The 19,419-nt window shown below is 41.8% G+C and overlaps 1 protein-coding gene across 3 annotated transcripts in view; it reads left to right on the top strand.

Annotated features, from left to right (window-relative positions):
* The window catches only part of PLCH1 (phospholipase C eta 1), a 131,426-nt gene that overhangs the window by 43,515 nt on the left and 68,492 nt on the right, over positions 1–19,419 (top strand). For all 3 annotated transcript variants that reach the window (XM_077826413.1, XM_077826414.1, XM_077826415.1), the window contains exons 2-3: positions 11,306–11,452; positions 16,544–16,787. In XM_077826413.1, the coding sequence (XP_077682539.1) occupies positions 11,306–11,452; positions 16,544–16,787 (391 nt within the window). The remainder of the gene's footprint in view (positions 1–11,305; positions 11,453–16,543; positions 16,788–19,419) is intronic.

The following is a 19,419-nucleotide window of genomic DNA, read 5'->3' on the forward strand; positions in this document are numbered from 1 at the left end:
CCACAGGAGCTTCCCTGGGGAAGCGTGGTGTTCCAGGGTAGCACTACCTCCCCATCTCCTCCTGACTACAATAAGCCTAGCTGCAGGAGTCTAGGAGAGTTGGCCACCAGTTCAATATGTGCTTAGGGTAGAGGGCTGCTGCCACCTCTGCCCATGTTCTCCTTATTGGAAGGACTCTACTCCTCATGGAGTAGAGCCTCATGGAGCAAGGCCAAAAAGGCAGGTTTTTAGGGCTTGATCCTGCACCCACTGAAGCCAATGGCAAAATTCTCAATGAGTTAGGATAAAATTTTCAAAAGCATATAGGTGACTTCAGAGATTAAGTTCCATTTTCAAAAGTGATTTAGGCACTTAGGACCCAAAGTGTCTTTGAAAGTCAGTGCGACTTAGATGCCTTTTGAAATGGGTCATAGAGCCTAAGTGACTTAGGATCTTTTAAAATTTTACCCTGAATCCCTGATCCATTTCCCACTGAAGTTAATGGCAGAATTCCTACGGCCTTCAATGGGAGCAAGACCTGTCTTTTAAATAGAAGCAGGATCTGGGCCCTTGGAGGCACAGAGTTAAGTATTAAATAATTTCTCTCTCCCTATGCTACTTTATAGGCAAAGGAGGGGAATGTGTTTTTAAAATGAGATGTGAAAAAGAAATCAGGCTGAAAAGGCACCGAACCCAGGGTTTTCCCCAAGATTTTACTTAACACTATTGGCAACAGATGGCTTTATGCCAAAGGGCTGGGGGAAGGGGTCAGTCATTGGAAATTAAAAAACAAGATGCAGCTTAAATTGTTTACTTTAGGATTACTTTAGATTAAGTTAAAGGTTAAGAGAGGCTTTCCGTGAAGGGGCTGCATGAGGGTAGAAAATGAAGCTGTGGTGGGGCTGCCAGCTTTTAAGACCAAGGGAAACCCAGAAAACCTGATTTCAGTGTGGTTGTAGCATGCAGCAGATGGGGGTATTACAGAAAGCAGCCTCTGCATGTTTGTAGTAAGAAGCAGTCATATCCAGTGTTCAGCTGTTACCGGTTTTTATGGAAAGAGCCTATCTGCTCTAAGAATGAAGTGGCTGCTACATTTCATTTTAAATAAACAAGCTCTTTGGGACAGGGGCTCTTTCTTTACCTGATGTAAAGTGCCATGGGCACCAATGCACCATATAAGTCAGAATAAAATAAATATTTTTAAAAAAGATTGAGTGGGTAGGAAAAGCATTTTAAAAATCGCAGTATTTTTGAACTACATCAACTAAAAAGTTCCTGAGTAATTAAAATAATTTTGAAGCAAAACACATAATGACAGACATGTAAGTTGAGCTTGTTAAATCATATGACTCATGAACTGATAAAAACAAGGTTTATATTAGAAATGGCTGATGATCAGTAACTAACAGTAACTTCATCTGAGTGACTCTTAATATAGGGCTTGATGCTAAACTGTTCTAGTTTATCCCTTCATATCAGACCTTTAATAAACTATGAATGGGTTATATGGAAGGTAGAATCAGCTGATGTGGGGTGGATTAGAATGCTTTTTGAACGTAAGGCCGCATATAGCTAGTGCTCAGAGTTTCAGCTTAGTGTTCCCAGTTCAGCAGCTTTGATTTATTCAGCCGAGGGAATTAGTGTTTGTCAGGTGGAATAAATATTATCAGCCTATGTACAAGCTTTCAAGTAACATCTGGACTTCTGTGGTGCTGAAATGGCTTCCCTCCTGGCATCCGAGATGTACCATGTGGTAGGAAGAGTAGCTACTTCACAGAGTTGCCGGCTGGCACAAATGGGTTTGTACCTCGTTTAGAGTTTGATACTTGAAGTACCTTTGAAAAGAATTAGAGGATGTGCATATTGTTGAGAGTGATGGTTGTAGCTGTGCTAATTACCGTAGCAGATGTTGCCGGTGCTCTGATCTATTTTGCTTTATGAGATTATTTGAAAAAAGACATAACAGTGTTGTATGATCAGTTTGGGTATAGAAATGAAATAGATGTAATTTAAATGGCAAATAAAATCCCAAATGTCTGCTAAATTTTAACAGATGTTTTTGCATTATTCATTGTTTAAATTTCAATAGTTCCTCTGTCATAATGTTTACCCTTCCCTTTATATTTATGACATCCTCTTTTTGGAAATTCTTTGCATTCAGAATTACTATTTTTGATTACTCTGTAAATGGTTTCATTCTACTTTTATAAAAGATGTGGTCTTCGAGATTTATTTTTGATCTTGATGCAAGACCTTTGTTACATCATGAGTGAAAGGGAGTACATTTTTGTATGTATGTGGTAGTTTCAGAGAAAAAAGTAAGATTCTATGTCACTGGATTTTTTAAAAATGTTTATTCGGTTCCAGGTTTAAATAGCCCATAGCTGATTTTTCAAAGGTTAGGTTTCAAAACCATTTGTAAATGAGACATATTTGCAAGGCACAGCTAGAATACAGCTTAATGCACTTGAGTTGCCTTCTTGAATCCTAATGGTGAGTGACTGTTATATCTTGGTTCTGCTTTTGTATAAGCCTTGGAGCTACTGGTTCATTCATGCTGTTCACAAAACAAAATATAGTTCTGCATGTAATTGTAAGTCTTGTGCCGAACCTGAGTAAACAGTTAAGCGCCAGTCAGTACAATACCCAAATATTGTGTGTGTAGTTTTGAGTGTAAAGATTAAATTAAAGTTCTGAAATTAATCACTCTGTTAACAAAATATCAATCATGTAAAGTTAACACAACACAGTAATCTAATGAGGATGATCATAGTCTGGTTATAAGGAATCTTTTCTACTCTGATTAGAAGAGTGTCAAAAGCAAGTTCTCAAACCTTTTAAACCAATAGGTTTTTTTTTTTTTTTTTTACAGTTATCAAATTTTCTTTGCTTCCTTTTAATTTGAAATTAAAACTTTCTAGCTTGTTTGCAATACATTATATTAATGTTTTGTTTGCATTTCCAGATACAACAAACTGTATCATCTTCCATTGATAACATTAAATCTCTTCTCAGCAATACAGAAATTAAGTTATGATGTTTGAAAATGGATTTTCAATTATAAAAATGCATTCCTAGCCCTTTCTCAACCCCTAGAAGTTTTTTTTCCCCCCTATAATGGAGAAATATCTTTTTTTAAAATTTAGCACACCTCTTCATGTGAGAGTAATTTTATCCTTCTAGCAAAAGTAGCACACCCATTCCAGAATTGGTAGTTTATCTAGAGTAGCCTACCACTCAAGAAGTAGTTGATTATATAGAACAGTATAATCACCACAGAAAAGTTTCCTTAAAGTAGCATTCCTTTTCTAAAATCAGTTGCTCTTCTACAGTAGTAGATCCTTTCCCAAATAGCCTATTTTGTTACAGGAACATACCTCTTCCATATGTCATTTTATCAATAAAAGCATTCCTGAGTTCCCTGTTTCTCTAGCACTTCATTCTCAGGCATGCACCTTTATTGGATGCATGTATCCTATTCTGTTTTTATTGAAGGGTGTAAGTTCTGTTTTGCTTGTTTAAAAGATTATAATTAGCATATTAAAAAGCTGAGTTGGAGAAAAGGATTTTGGTTGTTTGGTGTGTATTATTAAATACACAGCAGCAAGGAAGGGAATGGTTTCTTAAAGTTCAATCCCAGTGGGTATTTGAGAAGTGTGGGGTTTTCTTCACCATGTGGGTCTCTTTAAAATGGATTATTTTTGTGCAGGAAGCAGCTGAAGGAAAAAATATAATGGACTAGTGTTGTAGCCCCTTTACCACCCTTAGTATTTGCTCTCTGATGTCATTTGCTTGAAACTGTACAACTCCAACTAGAAAAATTGTCTAGGATTAGTGATGGCATTTGATAAATGGGTGGGAAATGGAAGATGTGTGGTTGGAATAGGATTTCTTCATCTCTTTATGAAGTAGATATCTAGGGATGAGATTCTGCCCTCAGTTACACCTGTTCAGACCCATTGAAGTAAATGGGCTAGATTCTTAACTCAGCTAATCTTGAGTATATTTCAGTATGTGTGTGTGAGGGGTTGCTTCACTCACTGCTAGGATGGCACCCCCTCCTGGCCATTCTGGGGATTAGCTCAGTGATATCAACACCCTTTCCCACAGTTGCATGCTATCTCTCTGTCATCCTGCAGCCCCTCTCTTGCTCCAGGAACCACAGCGTCCTCTTTGTGTCTCGGGCCTCCAGCCAGGTCACTCAGCATTCCCAAATTCCAGGGAATAGTCCTTCAAAGCCTCTGTCACTCCCACAGGGACCCAGGCCATCTTCCAGTTCTCTGCCCCAGAAGTGCCATTTCCCCAGTGGTGTGTAGGGGAACCCGGGCCTGGGTTCCAGCCCAAGGACCCTACAAGGTCTGCTCAGTCCTCAACCTTGCTGCTTACTCCCTGGGTTGCTTCCTAATCCACATTCCATAGGCTCTCTTCCCCACCCTGCTCTCTTCTGGGTCCACCCTGCTTCTGGGTCAAGCCCCTAGGGTCCTACTTTTTCCCTGGTTCTCTCCTTCCCTCTCTACTAAGCAGAGTGTGACCGCAAACTTCCTCCTGGATCTCTTGCTGCTGCCAGCTTCCAGGGTTTATAATAGCCCAGCCCACTCTGCTCAGGTGAGTGGCTTCCTTGTAATCAAGGCTCTCCATGCAGCCTATATCTCCCTGGTTTGCTGCTTAATTGGCCCATCTGGTCTCCATTAACCCCTTCAGGGCAAGTGTGGGGTGGACACCCCATCAGCGTGCGAGTAAGAATTATTCATGTGGGTAGGAGTGGTTGGATTAGATCCTTTGTAGGTCTAATTGAGTTCTGAAATCTCTGGAAATATGAGTTTACTGTGGCTCTCAAATGGAAGAGTGATATTGTAACTGTTAAGGCAGTGGTAACCTTGAAAATGAACTACAAAGCAAAAAAAACAACCTTGTCTCATCTCTGCACCCTTTTTCTACCTTTTTGATGCACAACATTGTCCTCAAAACTTTTGTCTGTTTGTTTCTTTCATTCAGTCCTCACTTCCCCTGCTCCCTCCACCCCGCAGACCTTAGCAAGATCTGCAGCATCTGTAATATGAATTCCAGTTCAAACTTGCCTCCAGCTGATCCATAGAAAATCTAAGGGCTTATCTATGTGAGAAAGTTACCAGTGTAACAAATAGTTTTTTTTAAACTGATATATCAACCTTTGGAAAATGCAGTATGGACAGTTGTATTTAAGTCCATGCTTGGACTGTTGTGATTAGGTAAGCCTGCTCCTAGGCTAAAGCTAAATGGCAATAAGCCACTTGAACTCAGAGTGTCAGCACAGTCTTTTGCAGCGGTAAAATTATTTGTTTAAATTCACACCTTAAGTTATAGCCATACAACTTTCTCAAGTAGATAAACCCTAAGAGAGAATATCCTCCTGTGCAAAATTCTGTGCATACATTTAGTAGGGATGAACCTGAGCTCAATCTTAAAGACTGGGGATGATTGGATCTGAATTCAATTCCAAAAAGAGTGAGTTCAGGCCCATCACGAGTATATAGAGAATCAGACCTCAAGGATTGTCCTTTGCTTAATGATTGCCTAATAATTTATGCAAAATTAATGTTTTTTTTTTTTTTTTTTTTTTTTTTTTTTAAGTGTAGTGGTCTATTCCTGTTCCAGATCATGTCTCCCCTTTGTTGAGTTGTCTCTTCCTCCATCATCTAAAGCTTGTCTGCACAGGAAAGTTGCACCAGTAGAAGGAAGGTTGTGAATTAAACCACTATAATTATACCTGTATAACTCCCCAGGTGGACACTCTTAAGGTATAAAATGACCCTTTTCCAGTTTAGCTTTTGTTGCTTTGGAAGTGGAAGCCACTTTTATTCTAGCAGGAGTGATTAGAGATATCTGCAGCATGCGTAGACATACCTGAGCTAGCTTTGATCTAGCTAGCTTGAATAACAATAGCAGTGAAGCGGCATGGTTGGCAGCAAGGGCTAGAAGCCGAAGTATGTAACCAAGGTCCTGGACACGTTTGTACTCCAACAGCTAACCTGTGCGGCAGCCCACGCTGCCACAACTTCACTGCTACTGTTTTCAAGCTAGCTAAATCAAAGCTCGCTTGGGTACGGCTATATGTTCTGCACTCACAGACCTGATTGCAGTGTAGACATATCCTACAAAAGTGTCTACGTAGGTTAACTACACTGGTATAATTATATAGGGATAACTCTAAAAATCTCCCATGTTGGCAAGCCTTAAGGTAATTGGGTTTGGAGTTTAAAAATCTGAATCTAGGGTACTGTGTTGTTTACCATTCACCAGGCTTGTCTCCCAGAAGAGAAGGGAAAATAAATGTTTTTAAAAGTGGAGCCCACTGCCAGCATGCTTCTGCATTTCTGTGCAGCTCACACTGAGTCCCCTCCTCCAGCAAGACAGCACAGTCAACAGAAACATACTACTTCAGATTCAGCTCTTAAACAGGAAAATTATCATGGGGTCTGACACTGGACTCACAAGCAAAGGGCTTTTATGTGGGAGCAGTGAGAGAGCTGGGGAGGATGGACTTTTCATTTGTATGCTAGAAGTAGAGCCTGGGACACCATCCTGGCCATGGCCAGCTGATACAAAAATAATTGGCTTTGGGTCAGTATCAGTGTCACTCACCACACTGGCACCTCCTCCTGGTGGTTTCAGGAATTAGCTCTGGTCAGCAGGTATGCCCTCCAGTGATGGTGGCTCACCCGTCCTCATCTCCACACATAGACCCATCGAAGTTCCAGTCTCACTGCCTCCGGCCATGTCACAATCCAGGTTCCCCCCTTCTGGGGGACTCCTTCCGCAACAGTTCAGCCGCTCCTCGCAGCGGCTTGGCAGTCCATAGCCTGGCCGCTTCTTCAGTGGTGAGTGCGGGGAGAAAACCAGGCCCGCCCACTACTCCCTGGACTGGGACCCGAACAACAGCTTCTCACTGCCCCTCTTTCTTTTTTCACCAGTCTGTCTCAACCCCCTGGGCCACTTCCCCGCAGCCCCAGCACCTTCAGCTCCTGCCTCTGGCTCCTTCTTCCTCTTTCCAGGGCCTTGGGCCTGCAACCCCTAGCAGCCCTGTTCAAGGTGCTAGTCTCTGCAGCCTCTAGGAAACCAGTCCTCTCCCTTAGGCTTCCTGCAGTAGACTCACTTGCTCTGGCCTGCAGCTTCCTTTTATAGGGGCCGGCTGGGTTCTGATTGGCTGGTCCAGCCACCATCCTAATTGGCTGCAGCCACTGCCCTAATTGGCTGTTTCCTTGCAGCCGTCCATGCTGGATTTTAACCCTATCAGAGCCAGTGCAGGGCAGATGCCCCATCACAGAAGGAGTAGTGAACTTGTCCACCTTTAATCATGAGTTTTTGGCCATGTGGATCTGTGCTGAAGGGACACGCTGGCCACATTTACCTTTGAGCTGAGTTGCAAATCCCCACCTTGGAGAACTTGGGTATGCCAATGTGTTATGGAATCCTCCTTCCTGAAGTCTCCGCTGCTGCTGGAAAACCACAACTTGTAATCTGCTTTAAGCCCATCCTTAGGTGCTTAGGACATTTCACGATTTGACCCACAGAGAAAAGAACTCGCTAATGTCACAGGAAGAGGAGCGGAAGTGTGCATTAATCCTTGCTGCTGAATTGAGGAGCTGGAGCAAGGAGTGGAAGGAGGAGGATAAAGTGAACTGTAAAGAGGGAAGCTCAGGTGCAGCTCTGGAACCAGAAGAACTGTAGCAGGAAGCAAGGTCCTAGAGGTAGCTGGAAGATGAAGCTAGAGTGCTTTAACTATGAGGAAAAGGAGAAGCTTGGATTAATTAGAGATGAGGGAGTGAAGTGATTTAAGAAGATGGAAATGTAGTCAGAGCAAGCAGAGAGGGAGGCAGTCTTGACCACCGCATTATACAAGATGAGGAAGGGAGGGATGAGAACAGGGTAGAAAAGAGGAGGCTATGGTTATCGAGGCAAAAAATCGTCACTGTAGAAATATCCATGATGCTTGGCTGGAGAGATAGATGGAAGCTATCAGAGCAGGTACTAGAGTTTTGGCAGTAGGAAGAGGAGAAAGGATGACATTTAGAATTACTGTAAAGAGAAAAGTGACAGTGTCTAATAAGGGTAAGTGTGTAAGGGGAAAAGGAAAGATTACATAGTCATAATGCCACTCAGTGTTCTGGTGGGATCAAGAACCAGAAGAGGTAAGCTAGCGGGGTTTGTGTGCCCATTAGAACACAATCCTGGAACTATAGTTTTGTCACTGAAAATTTGCTGTTAGATTTAATTTTTTTATGTACCATCACCACTACCTCTACTGTTAATATTGTGAATGATAACATGGATCTGAAAATAAAATCCAATTTACAGAAAATAAATGTGGAACAGTAAATTAAAATATATTTTCCTTCACTATACTGTTGTTGATTTATTAACTTTTCCCTCTCCTCATTTGTTATGAAGTCAAAAGTGCTTGACATTTTGACAGCTGACTTTTATTGTTCTGTGAGGAGAAACTAGCCAGAAAAAAATTCATATTCAGCCCTGTATTTCACTGCCTTTGAATGGCACCCTCCTTTCTCTTTTAGACCATTGTTATTCCTGTCAGAGGATTCCCATTGCTGACAGGCACACTGTCACCCACATGAATTGCGGTGACCCAGTGAGGTCATATCTGAATTATGAGAAATCTTTTTCCAAATTGCACTTTTGATATACAGCATTAAAAAGCTGTACTGGATAATGCACACATTTGTTTGCTTCTAGGAGAGGAAACTGTGCAACCTTGCAGAATAGAGACTACAAGAGTTAGAATAGGTCCTTTTTATTCTTCACCAACAGTTACAGCTGTGTAGGTAGAGTACATTGTAGAGTACTCCAGTCAAAAAAGCGGAAGGTGAGATGATTGATTAATATACATGAAACTGAATGGGGAAACTCCAAATAAGTTCTTCTCTTTTCCAAAGCCCTTTGTTGAATTTTACATTGAAGCTCTAGACAAGTCAGCTAAAGTGCTAAAATGTCAGTGTTCCCTCTATCTATATGGAACTGAAAGACAAGAGACAAAAGGTTGGATTCAGAGAGGGGGAGTACAGGGAAACAATTTCCTCCAACCCTCTATTATCACTCAGTCTTATCTGAATTGGATTTCAGCAAGCCAGCCCTCATGGAGGTCCCATTCTCAATCAGACACTGCCTCCTCAAGATTCATAATAATGTCATGACATAACTGAGTGTCGTCAGCTCACTGTACTTCATACTTTAAAGCTACTCTAACCGGGAAGGTGTAGACTTACCCATCTCTGTTCCACCACTCCTCAGAGCCTCTGATGTAGAGGCTGGGAGGAAGGGAGCATGGCGAGACCATTTGCATGCTGCTATCTTGGGGGCATATCCAGCCAGAATCATCCAGCGTCTTGGAGCCACTAATGGATCTTTGTGGCCTCTCCTGCGTGTTGCTCTGAGGGCACATTAGGAGAAGTAGATGACAGAGCCCAAAGTGCCAGGCAGTGGAGAATTAGGCCCCATGTTTCTGGTAGATTTTCCTTTACTGAAGAGTACTGAGACTGCTTTAATTTGTTTTAGGAATGAAACTGCCTCCTGGTGTTGGGAGAGCACAAAGGAGTTGTAAAGCCAGCTTGCATCCCACACTCTTTGTATCCTGTGCTGAGCACAACAGCTCATCTGGAGCTGAGGATCAGGTCCTAGGTTCAGTGCTGTTTTGTGATTAGATGTGCTACTTTGTCTTCTCCTTCTGAGAAATAAGGGTGAATATCCAAGTTAGTGCAGTGGGAACTTGTCAAAACAAAAATGACTGTTTTTAATGTTCCATTTTCAGAAAGGCTTTCCATTAGCATAATCGAAGCAGCATTTCAGAAAATAATGGGATCCTATTACTGCTCATTTGTGATTACAGAGATAAGGAAGAGGCATGCTAGGAATTTATTGTCTTGCAGAAAAATTAAAAAAAATGGTTTATATGAGAAACTTGAAGATGACATTTTACAGTCGTCACATATACAATTTCCATGAGACATTGTGTCCAACTCCAACTCTGCCTTTTTCTGTGTAATTTTTTTTTTAAGTGCAGGCTTGTGTGCTGTAATGGTCAGGTATTTTGTGACATTTGTGCCCAGACACAAGAATATTGGTTTAATGGATGAATACCTGTGACTGAGTCAGTTTGAAAAGCAAATAAGTGTAATCCTACAATGTTTGATGGGTTCTTAGGGTTGCTATGGATTGACTATTTGTAGAGGTGAAACACCTGTAGTATAGCTGAAATGTGCCTGTTTTCATGGTGAAACAATGGCAGGGTAATGAAAGAGTGTAAAAGAGCTTTGGGACCTGATTCTCATCTCACTAGAGTGGTGTGAACTATTAGTAACTCTACAGTTACTACACAGTTATAGAGGAGTAAAACTGCTGTCAGATCAGAATCAGGTCTTTAATGTAACAAATTATAAACAATTCAAGTTTACAGATCAAAATACAGGTAGCAGTATCCTGGTAGTGTATGTTTCATAGTGCATATGCACTTTATAACAAAATCTGAAATATTTGACTGAACTACGTAATCTGCTTTAAAAAAATGTCAATAATCTCAACATAGAAGCCTTTACATTTGGACATTTGCTGTTTCCTTTTTAAAATATACAACCATCCCCCCACTCTGTTAAAATAAAATATGCACATATGCACAATCATGATATGGTGAGTCTCTCTCTAGTACAAAATACTACAGCTTCTCTTTTGTGATGCTGCTATGAATATATTAATTGTTGGTGTCAGTAGATAATATTCAACTTTAATTTTTGATAAATCCCAACCTAAAAATATTAGTGCTGAATAAGTATCACTTATTGAACTGCTATTTTAAATCATGTTTGTATGATAGGATTTTATCTGACTGGAATTTACAGATGTGAAAGCAATAGGATGTCTTTGGTGCTCATTGTTTCTGTACTTGAAAACCTGTACATGACATTTGGATTTCTGGTGATGGAAGCAGACTCCCAAGTATTTAAAGAAGCTAAACATTATTCTTTCTTTGAACAGGAATACATGGCTGTCCTGTACAACCAAGTACCAGGACTTGCATCTTTATACATTAATAATTATTTTGTATTCTAATAAAGTGATAGATTCAGTTCTCATGCTTGTATTTAATCAGATTTGACAAAGCCTTCTAAAAACTACTCCATTTTCAATTTTATTCTCTTAGATTAATGTTTAATTCCTGTCATATAAGGTGCAAATCAAAGGTTTTATGTGGTAGCTAGATGTTTAAAAGTTGGTAAGTCCTTTTTATTAGTGTGACAAAATAGACTTTTAGTTGACTTTGTTCTAATCTTCTTTTCAGTTGAAAGATGTATGAGTGTAATGCAGTCTGGGACTCAGATGATTAAGCTGAAGAGTGGAACAAAAGGGCTAGTACGTCTCTTTTACCTGGATGAACACAGGACTTGCATCAGATGGAGACCGTCCAGAAAAAGTGAAAAGGCTAAAAGTAAATTCTCTTAACATTTCTATTGCTTGAATAATTGTGCACTGGAATATGAATTCACATGGTTGATAGAGAAAAACTGTACTTTACAGTATGTATCTTTCAGTTTATAAACTCTTATTAGTGATACTTGTAAATGTGATATACTTATAAACACTTATTGACCATTTTTGCACAATAAATACATTGTGAAAGGCACTGTTATTGCCAGAAAAAATTACATATTTCTGTTAATATTAGCAGTTTAGTAGCATGTTGGTATACATGCACTGTACAGTACAAATGCCAGTTTAACCATGTAGTAATATTGCCAACAAATTACTTTATAGGATAGATCTGGCATAAATTGACCAGGAGAAGACTGTTGGCCTTAGTACACTGTCCTCATATGGGAAGATAAGAGCTTACAAATAAATACATCTTCTAAAATAGTCCAGGTACTAGCTTAAATCTGTGTAATATCTTATATCCTGATCCAACTCCAGATTTAAAAGAAAAGGAACCAGAAATGTTAAGCTAATTTATAGAAATCCTTATTATTATTAACGTGTTTAGTGAAAAGGCCACATCACATTTTTTTAGAACCAGATTCCACCTAGACCTTATACTGGTGCACAGTGTGAGGAGAGGGTGTAAGGAGTGTGACGCATGTAAGAGCCAAGCAGATATCCAGTCCCTGCACTCTGTGTGTTTATAAACACTGCTTCAACTGAAGTTTGGCAAAAACATTCTGGAAATATTTCTGCTGTCTTAAGGTTTGGTGACAGATTGCTTGTGGGCCAGATTGAATCCGACAGCATCAGGTGACATGCCCACAGCATGTTTTTGCTGTTATTTAAGAACAGAAGGGATGAGTGAATTTGGCATTATTGATCTTTAAAGCACAGTTCTGCCCTGAAAAGTGACTATAAAAATGTTACTGAGGGGTTCCACGTATATTGTCTCTCCTTGAGTGCTGTTTAAAATACACTAAGTTTCCAAGTGAAATTATGGGTCATTTCAATTGCCAACCCTGCAAATTCAGTCTAAATGGAATGTCAAGCTGGGTTATTCCATTTTGCACATCATCACCACTAACAACAATTTGGCAGGCTATATTAAATCAAATACACCCATGTATTCCCATTGTTTTCAGATTATTTTCTTGGTGACACCTATGGGTTTCCCTAGGTGTAAGTAATTGGAATTTAGTGAATTATCTATTGATGATGCACAAGAAGAAATAGAATCCAGCTTGTCTTCTGTTAACTGTGTTTGCTCTACAGGTCCAGCAGGAGTAAAAACCAATAAAACAACTTTATTTTTGTCACTCAACAGCTAAGAATGACGACGCACAAGGAGCAAATCTGTTGTGTAAGAAGATGCCAATTTTACATAGTCATTTTCAGGGCCATCCCTAGACATTTTGGTGCCCTATACAGCGCCCCCGTGGGTGGTGGGGGGAAGGTGTGGGGTCCCAGGCCTCTGTGGGGCTGGGGGACTGGCCCCAGGCCTTTGTGGGGGGGCAGGAGCAGGCTTGGGGGGCAGGGGGGAAACAGCCCCCCAGCACAAACCGGTGGAGCGGGTTGGGGCCAGGTCACTCAACTTCCTGCCGCCTGGTGAGTGCAGGGCAGGCCTGACCCCGCACCCACGGGGCAGCAGGAAGTGGAATGACCTGTCCCCAGCCCGCTCCGCTCTGCTCCCCTGGCTCCCAGACTTGCGGCCTGGGGGGCAAGGGGAACTGCTCCTGAGCACTCAGGCTGGGAGTCAGTGGTGTGGAGTGGGCTGGGGCCGGGTCGCTCCACTTACCACTGCCCTGTGAGTGCAGGGACCCGACTGCTGCTGCAGTCCTCAGGGGAGTTAGGGTGGGGCTGGGGCAGAGCAGGGGTGAGAAAAGGCGGGGCGGAGGTGGAGCAGGGGCTTTGGGGAAGGGGTGGAGTGGGGATGGGGCTGGGTGGAGCAGGGGTGGGAAGAGGCAGGGCTGGGGCAGAGAAGGGGCGGGGACCATGGGGATGAAGCAGAGCAGGGGCTGGAGCAGCACGCAGCTGTGTACGGCACCAAAAGATGCCAATTTTACATAGCCACTTTCCGGGCCGTCCCTAGCCATTTTGGTGCCCTATGCATTCTCCCCGTGGGGGCGGGGGGAGGAGCTGTCCTACGCAGCTGCGTACTTTGTGTATGGGTAGGGATGGCCCTCACCACTTTTCAGTGTAGAATCACGCTGTAGGGCTGGGGGATGACAGCTGAGTACATTTGAAAAGAGATGCTTTGAGTTCCTATGGCAAGGCTTCAGGTGTCTGTAGCAACATTGAAAAATAGCCCTCACTGATCCACACATGGACTGGCATTCATGTTGCCTTCATCCTCCTGTGAGGCATCAGAGAGGTCTTTGTGTGGGAAAGAAGCATGATAAGTACTTGTACAAATAATAGTTTTTAAATGATTTCATAAACATAAAAGCACATACTATTTTAAAATGCCTCCCTTATCCATTTTGTTTCTCTCCTGCTCCAAATTTAAACAAGACCCTTTGTCAATGAAGTATTACTACAAATGTCTCTAAATAGGGACCTGGGTGAAACCAACTGGCTTAGGCTCCTTTCAGCTAAGATGGGTGTGTTTGGCAGGGGAAAGTGTTTTTAGGGACTCAGTTGAGGAGACCTGCTCACTTATTCTCAAAATGGTTCTCAGTCAAGGAGTTTGACTGGACTCATTACTCACTGCTTCTTGGTTCCCATATAGCAGCACTGGCCAGAAACACCTTCTGTTATCTACAGTTGGTCAAGAGACTGCATCCTTTCCTTTCAAAGGTAGACCTTGTTGTGACACCCAAGACTTTCTTCACCTCAGGGCTATGCTAATGTGCTATGCTTGGGAGTCACTTGGAAGTTTCAGCTAGTGCAGAATGTGGCGTGCCTGCCTTATGTGAAGGACAGACCGCTTAGACCATAGTAAATCAGTCTGGTGTGTTATTCACTTGCTGTCAGTTAAAGGTGCTGGTTGCCATCACAAAAGCCATATGTGGTCAAGGTCCCAGGTATCTCAGAGATCAGCTCTGCCCCTATGCTTCATCATAGCACCTACTTACAGAAGGGACACTTTGCCTGTCTAACCCCAAAAGTAGAGCTCACATTAACTGGTGGTAGGATGATGTCAGTAGTGGACCTTCAGCTCTGGAATGTCTTCCTGCCAAAAATGTGAACCAGAGCACTTCTGCAGTGTGATGTGTTGTAAATCTTTATGCTCAAACTTTGTAGGTACAGTTGAGTCCCCTGCCTGGTAGTCTGCCATTCTTAGTCCTTTCAAGGGAGTTAGTTTGGCTGCTGCAAGGTGCTGAGAAGTGTTCACTCCCCATTTTGGGGTAAGTGATACTTCTGTTGATCTAAATGATTTAAAGTGTGCTACATAGACTATAGAGATGGGCGTCTTATAAATGTAGTTAAATAGTCAATAATATATTTTTTAAAACCTAGCCCACCAAATTAAGCACTGACTTCACCCTGGGGAGCTCCAGTGACCTCCTTGTGCATAGTGTGTAAGTCATTGCTATATTTTGTCTATAATTTTCCAAGTATTGCAGTTAAAAGGAAACACTGCTCCTTTAATTAAACAGAGAACACAATTCAGGCCAATGTGAAAATGCTGACCCAAATTTACATGAATCATAAATAAACTCATGGGCGTGTATGACTTGGTTAGATGCCAAAGTATGGCCATCACTATTTTATTTGAATAGTACAAGACTCTACAGTCAGTTAGAGAAGGCAGTCCATTTTAAATGTTGCTTTATATTCTTTGATCTATTCCTAAGTAACAAATATCGGGAACAATGGACTGCCCACACTGTTTGTCCAACTGTATAATTGTAGGGGAGAAGCAGAGTTAAGAATACAGCTGTTCCTAGAAATTGCAAAAATGACCCCAGTCATTTAAGTAATAGTATCTATCTATGTATTGAAATTACCTTTTTATGGTTTACTCTCGCATCATTGCTATACAGATTAGAAGCTGCAGATGGAATGTTCAAGTAAGGTGCTTGATGGACAGTGAAGAGCCTGGAGTCTGAGTGACAGGATGTAGATGTCTTATGTGTTACCTTGGGATGACATTCCCAGTCTAGCTTAGTAGAAAGGAACCTACCTATTTTAAAAGCGTCTCTTCCGGCTGCCCTTCTTTAGGAAGGGCTAGTTACTTTGAAGCAACCTAGCATTACTAATTTGGATTGTCCTGTGGGACACCAGAGGAAGGATGACAGAGAAAAGCCTGCTTAATTTCTTTGCCAGATACCAAATGAAATCTATGTCTTTTCTAGCTGCTTTGAAGTAAATTTGAACATAGTGGCATTTTGTTTCTATAAAAATATTTATTTTTCAATTATTACATGACATTTGTTATTAATTTAAACAATTCTCCTGCTCCATCCCTTCTAAACAAAAACAGGGACCCAAATTGTGCCTACTGGAACTAGTGTTTTACTTAGTAAAAGGTAAGTAATTAGGTCTGGTGTTACCACTAAGGCTTGGTAGTTAGTAAAAAACAGGGAAACGGTCAGGTAATAACACTTTTGGTGTTTTCATATCAGAGGGCCAGTTTGAGATTGTCAAGTATTGTCCTGGTTTTGGAACTGTGTGGAGCAATACTTCCCCTACAGGAACACTAGGATATCTCCATGAGCGTTATGCCACTGCTGACACTGCTTTTATCTCTCTTTGGATGGTATATAGCGCATACTCCCTTATGTGGCTGTTCATGTCTGCTGGCTGGCAGAAACCAGTGTGAGGGTGGAGGGTGGCAGTGCCCCATCTAGTCCCTGCCCCTTCTGCAGGGGATTGCACTCCCTAGGCATTTCAGGAAATAAATCCTACACTCAGGAGATCACTGGCACTGTCAGTTTTGCTGCTCAGGAATGCAAGTCAGGGGAAGCTGCTTACACACACCCCTGCACCTGTACAAGGGCCAGTTGGTGACCCAAAGTGCCCTTTCCAGTGTGAAGGCTTATGAGCTTACCTTTATTTAGAAACACATACTTTAAAAAATATAGACGAATATGAAAATGCAAAGAAACTGGATGAACATTCAAGCAGCTTAATTTTTCTGTTCCCCTTTTCCTTGCAGTTGTAATTGATTCAATTTACAAAGTGACAGAAGGCCGACAGTCTGAAATATTCCATCGCCATACTGAGGGGAACTTTGACCCAAGTTGCTGCTTTACCATTTACCATGGCAACCACATGGAGTCACTAGATCTGATCACCTCTAATCCAGAGGAGGCTCGCACCTGGATCACAGGACTTAAGTATTTGATGGCTGGAATAAGTGATGAGGATTCTCTTGCTAAACGACAAAGAACTCATGATCAATATCCTTTCAAGGACATTAGCTCTGGCTTTCATTTTGGTATTTTCTCATTTGTTTTATGTGGTTTGGTGTTATAGGTACTGTAGCAATGCGACGACTCACCAGTGCAGCACCTCCTCCTGGGAATTAGCTCTTTCCAGCCTTCGGAGCTCCCTCTGCAGGGCTATGCCTCTCCTGCCACTGGCAGGCATGATGCTCCCGGACCCCAGTGCCCTTTATCCTGGGGTGCTGCCCCAGCAGTAGCCCCACACTCTGGGTCTCCCCTCCCTGGGGAACCCCCAACCCTCTAAACCCACCTTGCTTAAGTGGCTTTTGCCAGTCATCATCTAGCTCCGCTCCCTGAGGCAAACTGCAGTCTGTCATGGCCACTCATCATTGGCAAGGAGGTTGGACCAGCTGCCTCTGCCTAACCCCAGGCTGCCTCTCTACAGCCCCAGTAACTTTCTGGGCCTTTACCAAGACCTGCAGGTTTACCTGGCTGGAGCTCCCCAGCTGCCTTTGCCCTGCCCTGCCCTGCCCTGCCCTGCCCCGCCCCGCCCCGCCCCGCCCCGCCCCGCCCCGCCCCGCCCCTCTTGCTCCCAGGCAGCTAACCTCCCCACTCTAGGGCTAGAGTGAGACTCCTGTAGCTTCTGGCCCACAGCCCTCTTATAAGGGCCAGCTGTGGCCTGATTGGGGCGTGGCCCCAGCTGTGGCTGCTTCCCCCAATCAGCCTAGCTGTTCCCAGCCACAGCCCTCTCCAGGGCTGCTTTAACCCCTTCAGGGCTGGAGCGGGGTGACCACCTCGCTACAGGTACACTCCACCTCCCACTCAAGACAACTGAAATTTTGCCATTGATTGCATTGGGAATAAATCAGGTCATTGGTTTGTAAAATTATTGTTACAAATTAAGAATATTTTTAAATCTCCCCACTGGCTTTGTATAATAATTTTTGAAAAGATTTTCATTTCCTAAAATCAGCAATTGAAATTGTCATCATGGAAACTGATCTTTATTTTCATCTTCATACAAAGTTAGGGATTGATTGAAACTCGTGAGAGGCTCTCAACATGATCAGCCTGCATTGAGGGTACTCAGCACATCTCAGCAGATGCTCACATCTTACAGGAGTGGAGAGGGTTTCGTTTTGGGGGAAAGACTATGTTAACTTTAAATCACAATGAGACATCTAGGAGATTGTGGAGATTGAGGCTACCAGCTGGGGAAGGATGGAGGGAAACGGGTGCGGAGTGGAAGGGTCAATTGATGATAAATCACAGAAAACTGCATTCAAATAACATTAAACCAATAAAAGACAGAAATGTACAGGTGATGGTAAAATGTACACAGCTGACATCATTACCCTTTATTTGAAGGTTGATAGTCACAGTGGAGCTGTTTCTCAATGTTTTTGATTAAATGTTTTGGGTTTTCTTGTTAAAAAAGTGACTTCACTAACTAAGAAATCTTTCATTTTCCAAAAATATTTCAAAACAACAAATGTTTGAGAAAAAAGACAACATTTTTAATTTTTTTTCATGTGGAAAATGTCTACCTCTTAGTTTTATACTTTTTTCCTCTCCTTTTCCTCTAGAAAAATGGAGGAAAAGTTTTTTAAAAAGTTAAAAAGTGAAAGAAAGTAAGCTTCACTTTTAAAATTAACACTTTCTGTAAGTGAGAGAAAATTATGCAAAGTAACACTTGGACTTTTTTTCCAATGGAAAATAAATTTTAAAAGTTAGAATTTTTTTCCCTTCACACTGTCTCATTATTTTAGTGCTCTATCCCTTTCTCAGCAATGAAAATGTTTGCAAAAATTTGTCAAACAAAAATACAATCACTTCATTTTGTTTGTTTGTTTTTAATTAAAAAAAAACCACCCCAAAACCCTAGTTTAAACCATCTTTCGTTGTTTGCTTTGCACTTTGTTTATAGGAGTAAGTTGGATAAACAAAGGGAGGACAAAAGGTCCAATCCTAATTGGTTACTCATATGAATATTATTATAATTTATTATTTGCGTAGTGCCATTGGTCTCAATGGCTCTTCAAAGACATGTTGTAAGACAAGGTCCCTGCCTCAGAGAGTTGACAGTCTAATGCAAGCAGGGTTGCTTCAGTGTGACATGCATTTTGCTAGCTCCAGGGTTTTTTGTTTCATATTATTAATTTTTGAACTGGTTATAAAAGAAGATAATGAGGTGGGGCATGAGTGCAGGAGTGCGTGGTAGTGGTGAAAGTCTAGTTGAAAGAAGTGAGGATTTAGCGTCTGATCCAAAGCCTCTTAAAGTCAGTGGGAGGACTCCCCTTGACTTCAAAGAGCATTGAATTAGGCTTTTATATTTTAGATTTAAGTGTTTTGAGTTTATGCAGGTATTTAAGCTGTGATCACGACACCCCCAATTCAGGGAAACACTTAAGCACATGACTAACTTTATGCATGCAAATAGTTCATGGAAGCAAACAAACTACTTGATCTTAAAGTTTTGCACATGCTTAAGTACCTTGGTCAATCAAGGCCAATAAGGTCCACATTTTTGCTCACTTTCAGTGTTCTGATTTGGTGGTGGTTACACATAAAATTAGGTGCAAAATGTTGCATAATTTTCATAATGACTGTCTTTTTCTATCAAAATACACAATATGGCTCTGTAGTT

Source organism: Eretmochelys imbricata, chromosome 9 (assembly GCF_965152235.1).
Source record: "Eretmochelys imbricata isolate rEreImb1 chromosome 9, rEreImb1.hap1, whole genome shotgun sequence".
NCBI lineage: Eukaryota > Metazoa > Chordata > Testudines > Cheloniidae > Eretmochelys > Eretmochelys imbricata.